Source organism: Nerophis ophidion, linkage group LG04, assembly GCF_033978795.1.
Source record: "Nerophis ophidion isolate RoL-2023_Sa linkage group LG04, RoL_Noph_v1.0, whole genome shotgun sequence".
NCBI classification, from domain to species: domain Eukaryota; kingdom Metazoa; phylum Chordata; class Actinopteri; order Syngnathiformes; family Syngnathidae; genus Nerophis; species Nerophis ophidion.
Genome location: NC_084614.1, coordinates 26,165,438 through 26,176,298, shown reverse-complemented (window position 1 = coordinate 26,176,298; position 10,861 = coordinate 26,165,438). Strand labels below are relative to the sequence as shown.

The following is a 10,861-nucleotide window of genomic DNA, read 5'->3' as shown; positions in this document are numbered from 1 at the left end:
ATCTGTCTGTCTTCAAAGAGCCATTAATCCTTTATCTGTTATTGACACACGTCCGGCTCCCCACACCCCTCTACACAATCATTAGATCTGCACACACAAAGGGAGGACTAGAATACAAACAGGTTTCAAACTGGTTGCTTAACTAAAACTGAACTGAAACTAAATCAAGGAAGCGCCATTATTCCATCCATCCATCTTCTTCCGCTTATCCGAAGTCAGGTCACGGGGGCGGCAGCCTAAGCAGGGAAGCCCAGACGCTCTCTCCCCAGCCACTTCGTTCAGCTCTTCCCGGGAAATCCCGAGGTGTTCCCAGGCCAGCCGGGAGACATAGTCTTCCCAAAGTGTCCTGGGTCTTCCGGACGTGCCTGAAACACCTCCCTAGGGAGGCGTCCGGGTGGCATCCTGACCAGATGCGCGAACCACCTCATCTGGCTCCTCTCCATGTGGAGGAGCAGTGGCTTTACTTTGAGCTCCTCCCGGATGGCAGAGCTTCTCACCCTATCTCTAAGGGAGAGCCCCGCCACCCGGCGCGGAGGAAATTCATTTCGGCCGCTTGTACCCGTGATCTTGTCATTTCGGTTATAACCCAAAGCTCATGACCATAAGTGAGGATGGGAACGTAGATCGACTGCGCCATTATTATTGGGTGGAAATTGGTAGCGGTAAATTTAAGTTTAAAAAAACCCAAAAACTTAGTACTCGATTATTACTAAGTTACTAAGTAACAACATAGATAAGAAGTTTAATTTTTTTTTAAATTACACTAAAACAATTTAAAATGACTTAATTAAAAAAATCCAAACCTGTTTAACAAAGAAAATCCCTAGAAGCTTTTAGCCAGAAGCTTTACTAAAACATGTGATGACATAAATAGAAAAAATTAAATAAATATCAGTAACTACAATTTGTAATTCCGATGCTGAAGCTGAAATGTAACGCTGATACGATATAGAATGACTGTTGGAATCCTTTGAATGTTGACAGTGTTTGAATGTTGAAGAGCTGACGCTGACCTGAAAATGAGTATCACAAACCATGATTTTTCAGTTCAATCATACAAAAATTTGCAAAAAAAACCCGGTGTTAGATGTTAGCACCCTAACGTTCTCACACGTTTGCTAACAATTAACATCCCTTAGCACGTTAACAATTACCATACTTGCATGACAGCACAGAGTATCAAAAACCATTATTTTCAGTTTTAAACATACAAAATTAGAAAAAAAAAGCTAAAATAAAACGTTAGCATGCTAACGTTCTCACATGTATGCTAACAGTTAACGTGCTTATGCACAATTAGCAAAAAAAAAAGCCAGCATAGCAGTGCCTTGTCATTTCGAGTAATCAGGGAATTTTCAGAACCAGGAAACACGTGGGCTTGAATGTTCAGGGTGAGTGAATTATGTGGATGTTGCAACGGTTGAAATCGGATGAGAAATGTGGGATATGAAGTCGATTGTATATTTCCCATTCATTGTCAATGGGAAGAAAATTACCGGAAAGCCGGGAATTTTGACAAAGGTAAAACATGTTTTGCGTTCATTATATGGGAATAGCAGTGTAGGTGGATGATTGGAATGTCGGAATCGGGTTGAAAAAATACAGGAATTTCGGCAAAACCGGAAATTTTTGAACATATTGTTACTAGAACTATTGTCCCAGATGATATGAATTGGTTGATGTTGGAATTTGTTGAATCGGTGGAATACTGTTGATGTAGTAACAGTCTGAATTTAAATGAGTATTTTGTAATTCCTGGAAATTCAGGAAAACTGGGAATTTTTACAAATAGAAAAATGGTAGTTTTTCATTGTGCAAGTTTGAAAAATGGCCCATTAATTTTCAATGGGGAAAAATGACGCAGAAAACTGCGAATTCCACGTAAGTTGGGATATTTAAAAAAAAAAAGTTTTTGGGGGCTCACAATTCCCGGTTGAGTCGAACGTTTTGATACTTGAACTGTTCCGATCAGATAAAAGCTGGGGCTGTGAAACGCGCCAAAACTTTGCGGTGGAATAAAAATAAATAGATAGTTTTTTGATGTACAATCCAAGCATTCCCACAACTACAATTTGCAGTTCTGGAAGGTATTGCGTGTGAATGTTATGTGCGTGAGCGGAATTGAAATGCTTGAATGTCCAGGATGAGTGGAGCGTGTGGATGTCAGACTGGTTTGAATCAGTTGAAAAATGTGGGATCTGGAGAGGTTTGTATATTGCCTATTTATTTCCAATGAAGGGGAAATCCCTGGTAATTCCGGGTAATCAGGAAATTTTCGGAACAGGGAAATATGCAGGCTTGAATATCTTGGGTTAGTTGAGTATGTGGATGTTGGAACGGTTCAAATCTGATATGAAATGTGGGATCTGTAGTCAATTATATATTTCCCATTCATTGTCAATGTGGAGAAAATTACCTGGAAATTCTAGGAAACATATGCGTTCAACATATGTCAAGAGCAAGGTGGGTTAAAAGTTACAAAGTTAAAGTACCAACGATTGTCACACGCACACACACACACACACACACACACACACACACACACACACACACACACACACACACTGAGTGTGGTGAAAGTTGTCCTCTGCATTTGACCCATCCCCTTTTTCACGCCCTGGGAGGTGGGGGGAGCACTGAGCAGCAGCGTGCGCCGCGCTCAGGAATCATTTGGTAATTTAACCCCCAATTCAAACCCTTAATGCTGATTGCCAAACAGGGAGGCAATGGGTCCCTTTTTTTTTGTAGTCTTTGATATGACTCGGTAGAAAGTTGAAAGGGCGAAATCGGGTGGAAAAATAGTGAAAATGTTTTAGAATTTTGGGCACTGTATAACTTTCAATACACCCTTTTATTTGAATGGGAATTTCATATACATTTCGGGAAAGATAGGAATTTTTGAAAATATCCGTAATACAACAATTGTCCTAGATTATTTGAATGGGTTGGTGTTGGAATTTTTCAAAACAGTTGAAAAATGTTGACATATATACAGTTTGATTTTAAATGGATATTCCTGGAATTTCAAGACAACGGAAACTTTTTACGAAAAGAAAAATAGTAGTTTTGCTGTCCCAATTTGGAAGACTGTTTTGAAAGCGCAATTGTCAAAAACGATGAAAAAATGTGGATTGTGAAAACTTTCCAGGAAAATGTGAATATGGGGTATTGGAAAACTGGGAATTGTGGAAATCCCTGAGCATTTTTTTGAACTTGTAAAATGATATTTTGATTGTCCAAGGTGAGGTGGGTGTGTGGATGGTGGAACGGTTTTGCAAGTTCAAAATATGGCCCATTCATTTTCAATGGAAAAAATGACCCGAAAAACTGGGAATTCTGAGTTATCCAGAATATTTTTTTAAACTTTTTTGTAGAACTCACAATTCCCGGTGAAACCAAACGTAAGTACCTGAATAGGTATCAAAATCGGATAAACTGTGGGCTGTGGAACCCACCGAAGTTGTGCGGCGGAATAATAAAAAATAGATCGTTTTTTGGTGTAGAATCTTTTATCTTCCTAAATAATTATACTTATAATTAGTGCTGTCAAATAGTTATTTTTTTAAGATGAATCAAACGTTTTAATTTGACTTGATCATGATTATTTACAGGTTAAAGCTCACTTGCATAATTGAACTTAACTTTAAAAAACAGCCCAATATTTGGACACATGCAATTTTATTGTCAGAGTGTCATTAAGGAACATTAAAAACATATTTCACTTCAATGCACTTCCTGTATTTGTCCAAAATGTGTTAACAGTTTTATTCAAATAATAATTTATTTTTTTGGAATTAATCACATGAGTTTACTTATTTTTGACAGCCGTGCTTATAATACAGCCTTGTCTAAACTACTTTTGAATGAATCAATCCAGCCATTAACCCTTACAGAAACTCTCAGGTCATCAGGCAACCTGTGTTGCACTAATGAGTACAGACTGATGACAACACAATGTGACTGTAAAAAAAAAAGCTATTTTTAAATGCAAACATGTAGCTGTGACCGAGCAATATTCATCAGTGATCAGTATTGTTCAGAATACGACCGCATCAAATGACTAAATATGCTCACAGGCAAAAGCAATTTGCTCACACAAGTAGAGAGTCTGTAGGGCTAAGAACAAAGCACACTGCTCATATATTTCCTCAGGAATTTGCAGCACATGTGACAGCCAACAAGCTCAACATACAAGTTTACCTGATGGCGACTTCTGTCCTCTTTTTGAACCGACGCAAATGAAGCAGTGCTCATCATACAGCATGCACTTTGACCACCACATCCTGATAACAAATCCACTCCCTCAACACTTTGGCACAAGGGCAATCGGCATTCAAGATAAAAAGTTGCAAAGTCTTACAATCACACATTTTAGGTCCAGGATGTATCTCGTATAGAAAAGATAGGATTTTGCGGTCCAGTCTGAGTCTTAGTCACTAACTGTCATTCTTCAAAGCAACATTCCAGCTATAGCTACGTTGTAATAAATGCTCTACTGATCTACATGAATGAAACACTTTTTTGCGGCCTTTTTTCCAGTCCTCACACACATAATCAAAGCACGTCTTGTTTGTCTCTGAGCGCTGCAGAAACATGAGGAAGTAATATTCCTCATGCTTGCCCAAAGGTGAACTAACATCAGTCAAATGGATCACTTCCTGTAAGACTTTCACAATACAAGCCCTATACAAAATAATTCAATGACATGCACTTACTGTTAGTGTAAACAAATTCTGGGGAAAAAAATGTGACTGTCATGAAGTCCTGTATTCGCATAAATAAACGAAACAAAATATTGTAAAATAATCCGTCTGTAAAATGTGTGACCCCGATTTCAGCACCAGGGACAGCTCTTTGCACCCTAAACATGCATGCTCCTTGGAACACAGTAGTTTCTCCACTACATTAACCAAATAATTGAAACACACTGCTTTCTGTAGTTGTTGACCCTTTACATTATAATTATTTCTTTCATATGGATTTTTTCCGCACCATACGTTAAAGTGATAAAACTACAGTCGTCCCTCTCCAAATCGCTTTTCAAATATTGAGGCTTTACCGCTTTGTGTATTTTTCAAACGTACTCCACACAAATTTCGCCCTATAAATTAAGCATGTTCAAGCATAAAAAATGGCCAACTTCCCTAAAAATATCAATGCTGCAGTAGCATTGGCCCCCTGATGAGACCAAACCAATCAGAGCACGCTTTTCATTGTTGTAGCAACTGACTGGAGAAAGCTTCACACAGCTACTGAAATTGGATTAACAAAGTGTAAATGTAACTTAACGATGTTATTTCATGTTTAGAGGGCTCTTATAATGTTTGAAAAATTATTTAGAAGCTATACATCTGCTTATTTATTATTGTACGAACAAAAATAACAATAATGATAATAATAATAATGAGTCCGCAGCAGTATTCATTTTCATGCATTGTGAATGTTGTCTATCTGTGTTGGCCCTGCGATGAGGTTGCGACTTGTCCAGGGTGTACACAGCCTTCCGCCAGAATGCAGCTGAGATCGGCTCCAGCACCCCCCGTTACCCTGAAAGGGACAAGCGGTAGTAAATGGATGGATGGATGTATAGTATTTTCCCCCTACAGTGTCAGTTTTAAAACAAACACATGCACTCCAAATAACTGAACACTCTACAAACCCCGTTTCCATATGAGTTGGGAAATTGTGTTAGATGTAAATATAAACGGAATACAATGATTTGCAAATCATTTTCAACCCATGTTCAGTTGAATATGCTACAAAGACAACATATTTGATGTTCAAACTGATAAACATTTTTTTTTTTTTTTTTGCAAATAATCATCAACTTCAGAATTTGATGCCAACAGGTGGCAATAAATACTGATAAAGTTGTGGAATGCTCATCAAACATTTATATGGAACATCCCACAGGTGTGCAGGCTAATTGGGAACAGGTGGGTGCCGTGATTGTGTATATAAGCATCTTACATGAAATGCTAAGTAATTCACAAACAAGGATGAGGTGAGGGTCACCACTTTGTAAGCAAATTTTCTTAACGTTTTAGAACAACATTTCTCAACGAGCTATTGCAAAGAATTTAGGGATTTTACCATCTACCATCAAAAATTTCAGAGAATATAGAGAAATAACTGCACGTAAGCGATGATATTACAGACTTTTGATCCCTCAGGCGGTACTGCATAAAAAACCGACATCAGTGTGTAAAGGATATCACCACATGGGATCAGGAACGTTTCAGAAAACCACTGTCAATAACTACAGTTGGTCGCTACATCTCTAAGTGCAAGTTAAAACTTTACTATGCAAAGCCAAACCCATTTATCAACAATATCCTGAAACGCTGCCGGCGTGGCTGGGCCCGAGCTCACCTAAGATGGACTGATGCAAAGTGGAAAGGTGTTCTGTGGTCTGACGAGTCCACATTTCAAACTATATTTGGAAACAGAGGACGTGGTGTCCTCCAGAACAAAGAGGAAAATAACTATTTGGATTGTTATAGGCGCGAAGTTCGAAAGCCAGCATCTGTGATGGTATGGTGGTGTATTAGTGCCCAAGGCATGGGTAACTTACACATCAGTGAAGGCACCATTAATGCTGAAAGGTCTATACAGGTTTTCGAGCAACATATGTTGTCATCCAAGCAACGTTATCATGACGCCCCCGCTTATTTCACAAGACAAGTGTTACAGCAGCATGGCTTCGTAAAAAAAAGAGTGCGGGTACTCTGCTGGCCTGCCTGCAGTCCAGGCCTGTCTCCCATCAAAAATGTGTGGCGCATTATGAAGTGTAAAATACCACAGCGCAGACCCCGGACTGTTAAACGACTGAAGCGCTACATAAAACAAGAATGGGAAAGAATTCCACTTTCAAAGCCTCAACAATTAGTTTACTCAGTTCCCAAACGTTTATTGAGTTTTGTTAGAAGAAAGGGTGATGTAACACAGTGGTGAACATGTCCTTTCCCAACTACTTTGGCACGTGTTGCAGCCATGAAATTCTAAGTTATTTATTATTTGCAAAAAAAAATAAAGTTTATGAGTTTGAACATCAAATATCTTGTCTTTGTAGTGCATTCAATTGATTATGGGTTAAAAAGGATTTGCAAATCATTGTATTCCGTTTATATTTACATCTAACACAATTTCCCAACTCATATGGAAACGGGGTCTGTACAATATATCACTATAATTTCCATTTAACTAAGTTTTAAAAATACTCCAATCCAAAATATACCTGTAAAATATTGATTATATTTCAGGCATTTTAAACCTTTAAAAGCCAATATGTTTAAATACAGTAAGTAACAACATGTGTATATATTTTTTTGTTTTATAAACAATCCCCCCAAACACTATTAACTATATATCCAACATGAAAAACTGAAAAAAACATAAAATATGGTTGATATTTAACTGTATGCGCTGAATGGGAAAATGTAATGCCATCTGGTGGATAAAACAAAAAACAAGAAAAAAAACAGTATTGGTAGCTAGTAGTCCAAACTGTTAGTTCATATAAATGATTGCATTAGTTTATGTTATAATAATGATAATAATAATGGATTAGATTTATATTGCGCTTTTCTATTGTTAGATACTCAAAGCGCTCACAGAGAAGTGGGAACCCATCATTCATTCACACCTGGTGGTGGTAAGCTACATCTGTAACCACAGCTGCCCTGGGTTAGACTGACGGAAGCGTGGCTGCCAGTTTGCGCCTACGGCCCCTCCGACCACTACCTATCATTCATTCATCATTCATTCACCAGTGCGAGCGGCACTGGGGGCAAGGGTGAAGTGTCCTGCCCAACGACACAACGGCAGCGATTTGGATGGCAACAGGTGGTAAGCGAACCTGCAACCCACAGGTTTCTGGCACGGCCGCTCTACCCACTACGCCATGCCGCCCCTGATGTTAAGATACATCAAATTAATAGATAACAAACTGCTTTTTTATTGATTTTATTTGGATTTTTGTTTTGCTGTTGTATTGATGTTGCTTCAGCCTAATTTGAGGACCATTTAAAATATCCAATTTGACTTACTCAGTATATTCATTCAATACAGCCAACATTGCTGTAAACCTGAATGGCACAAAATGTCCTCAATGGTTTTAATAACTAAACGAGGGGGATACACTAGGCCTTTTTGGGACAAATATATGCTCCTAATTTCAATAGACATTAACACCTCTGACCTCAAAAAGGTTATTTTGGATGAATGGATGAATAAAACACCATAATTGTAAAATATCATCATTGCCTTCTTCCATGTTGCATGTGTAATAACAAGGTGGCCCAATACTTTCCCGTCATATAACGTTGTTTATCTTTGGATTTCTATGCGGTCACTTTAGCTGGGACGTCAGGTTACTTTGTCAACACAAAAAACTAGTAAATGACCATTCCTCTATAGTTCCTCTGTATTCCTCTTTCTATGCCACATCAATGTGGAATGCACTCCCAACAGGTATAAAAGTAAGTGCATCTTTATATTCCTTCAAAATCGCTCTAAAACAACACCTCCAGGCAACTTCAACACTTTACTAATACCCTCCTCCATTCACATCCCATCTCCCCGGATTATAAACAACCTAATGTAAATAATCAAATGTACTTCTAATGTATTTACTGTACTTGTTCTTATGCTATCTGAACTCACTATGTTCTCTGCTGGCTGTACATATCCTACTAAATAAGACCTACACTGTTTCAATGTCCACATTTCTCTGTTGATGCAATTGTTGATGACTGAAGTACTGATATCAACCAAAGCTTCTCATCCCACCCCCTGGATTGTAAATAATGTAAATAATTCAATGTACATACTATGATGATTAACCTGTGTGATGAGTGTATTATGCTGAGAGTATATATTCTAATTGATTAACGTGGACCCCGACTTAAACAAGTTGAAAAACTTATTTGGGTGTTACCATTTAGTTGTCAATTGTACGGAATATGTACTGAACTGTGCAATCTACTAATAAAAGAATCATTCAATCAATCAAGTACCATAATTAATGGCAGCATGCCTCACCTCATTAATATGCAGTCATCATCCACTAATTAATTCTGTTGATGCTTTTGTTGCCGTGAAAACACCTGTGCGGGCGGACGGTGGGCGTGTTGCAGCTTTTAAAATCCCATCTCACAAGAGCCTTTGGGGCGGATATGCCATCTGCCAACTAAGTAACGGACATTTTATTCTTCTCATTTCAGCGTAGTATTTATGTTTTGGTCTATGGCCTGCAGCTAAAATGCTAAATATCGACCAAGCATGACAAATATGTGTTAAGTGCTTGTAGGAAGTAAATGTTATCTTTAAGATTTAAGCTTCAGGTATTGATTTAACTGTGGTTGTAGGTTGCATTGGTCTATACTTGGAGCAAAAGAGGTGTATAATATAAGCAGCGTGATATCCAATGTGTGTCTAATAATGTGTTGTGCAGGGGTCAGTTCCATGTATTTATGGACTTTCCTCTTTGTTGCAGTCAAGTCCAAAGATCGCAAAGACATTGGCGCTGTAGTCTTTCCCTTTTGGTTTGGTTGGGCTGCTGTACACCCCTGGTCATAACATTAGGCACAGCAACTACTTCAATCAAAACTGCAAATATAATAATGCTCCCTTTTGGTTGACGTTGACATGTCAAAAGTTTTTTTTGTTGCCTGATTTAAGTCCATGAGGAAGTTGAAATATTATAACCAACTCTCAGTGTGACACACACAACCACAAAAATATTGGCACCTCTTTGGTTGGCAGTGCCAGTCAAAACATTTCTCAAGAGATTGTGCAATTGTACCTAAAGTTGTGTACAGTTAGTGTGTCTTCTCGAGGTGGGAATCTTTAGGCAACTCATGATTCCATTTAATTTTGATTCTTGGGGTGATTATTCGTTTCAGAATAGATCCTTAATTCAACACGATTCTTCTGATATATATTTTGGTATAATAATAGCCCGAACAATTTTTTTTTTAGTTTTTGGTCTCCAGTGGAACCTCAGTTTACGGACCCCTCTTTGTACAAACTTTTCGATTTTAGAAATGCAGGCCAAATAAAAATATGCTTTGTTGTACGGACCTTGTCCCAGTGTATGAATGTTTCATCCACCCACCGATTGCCAGCAGTGCAGCCATTTTATCCATTGTGGGCGGACTGATCGATCTACGTGCTCATTTAGTTAGCTACTGTGCTAATCTATATTTTCTGTGTTTTTTTGTGTTTTTACCTTTATTACAACATTTTTCCAAGTTTGCTAGCTCAATATAAGTAAAAAAAAAAAAGCAGTGGAAAAGCAATGTTTGTTTCGAGACATTCAGGAAGTATCCACAGCGTTGTCGACACTGCCCTCCTTCCAAGCAGATAACGCAAATTGTATTTTTTTTAAAATTTCCAATCATTGTAGTGACCCGGCTGGTAAAATTAAGGAATTTGTAAATTCGAGCTGAAGGCTCCCCAGAGCTCGTGACAAAGGGAGTGTTGTATATTTTCTTATATTGTTGTAAAAGGGTAGAAACTTCTACTAAAATATGGACTATCGTCAAGCCTGGAAGCCATTATTCATGTTTACATTGTTTCCTGAGGAGAAATTTGCGTTAATATACAAACATTTCTATCTACAAACCCTAATCAAGTACCACTTCAATTCGTAATTCCACTCTAATTCATCAGTTACAAATTCCTAAAGAAAATAACCCTTTTTTGCAAAAATATAAATGGATGCTAGCCAATGTTCCCTCTAAGGTGCGCGCCTGTGCAATTGCGCACGCGTCCTCTGCCCACGGCAATTCTATACCGCGCACAAAATCCAATAAAAAAAAAAAAAAGCACTTTTAAAGTAACTGACTACAAGAGGCCA

At 38.2% G+C, this 10,861-nt stretch overlaps 1 protein-coding gene across 3 annotated transcripts in view; it reads right to left on the bottom strand.

The window, feature by feature from the left end:
* Positions 1–4,611, bottom strand: part of mogat3b (monoacylglycerol O-acyltransferase 3b) — an 11,563-nt gene extending 6,952 nt beyond the window's left edge. The window contains exons 1-2 of one of the 3 annotated variants that reach the window (XM_061897676.1): positions 4,361–4,611; positions 4,201–4,283 (exon numbers count right to left, since the gene is read on the bottom strand). In XM_061897676.1, coding sequence (XP_061753660.1) covers positions 4,201–4,257 — 57 coding nt within the window. In that variant the 5' untranslated portion in view covers positions 4,258–4,283; positions 4,361–4,611. Of the gene's footprint in view, positions 1–4,200 lie in introns of all 3 variants that reach the window. The other 2 variants (XM_061897674.1, XM_061897677.1) reach the window with 2 other exon arrangements.
* Between the last annotated feature and the right edge of the window lie 6,250 nt (positions 4,612–10,861).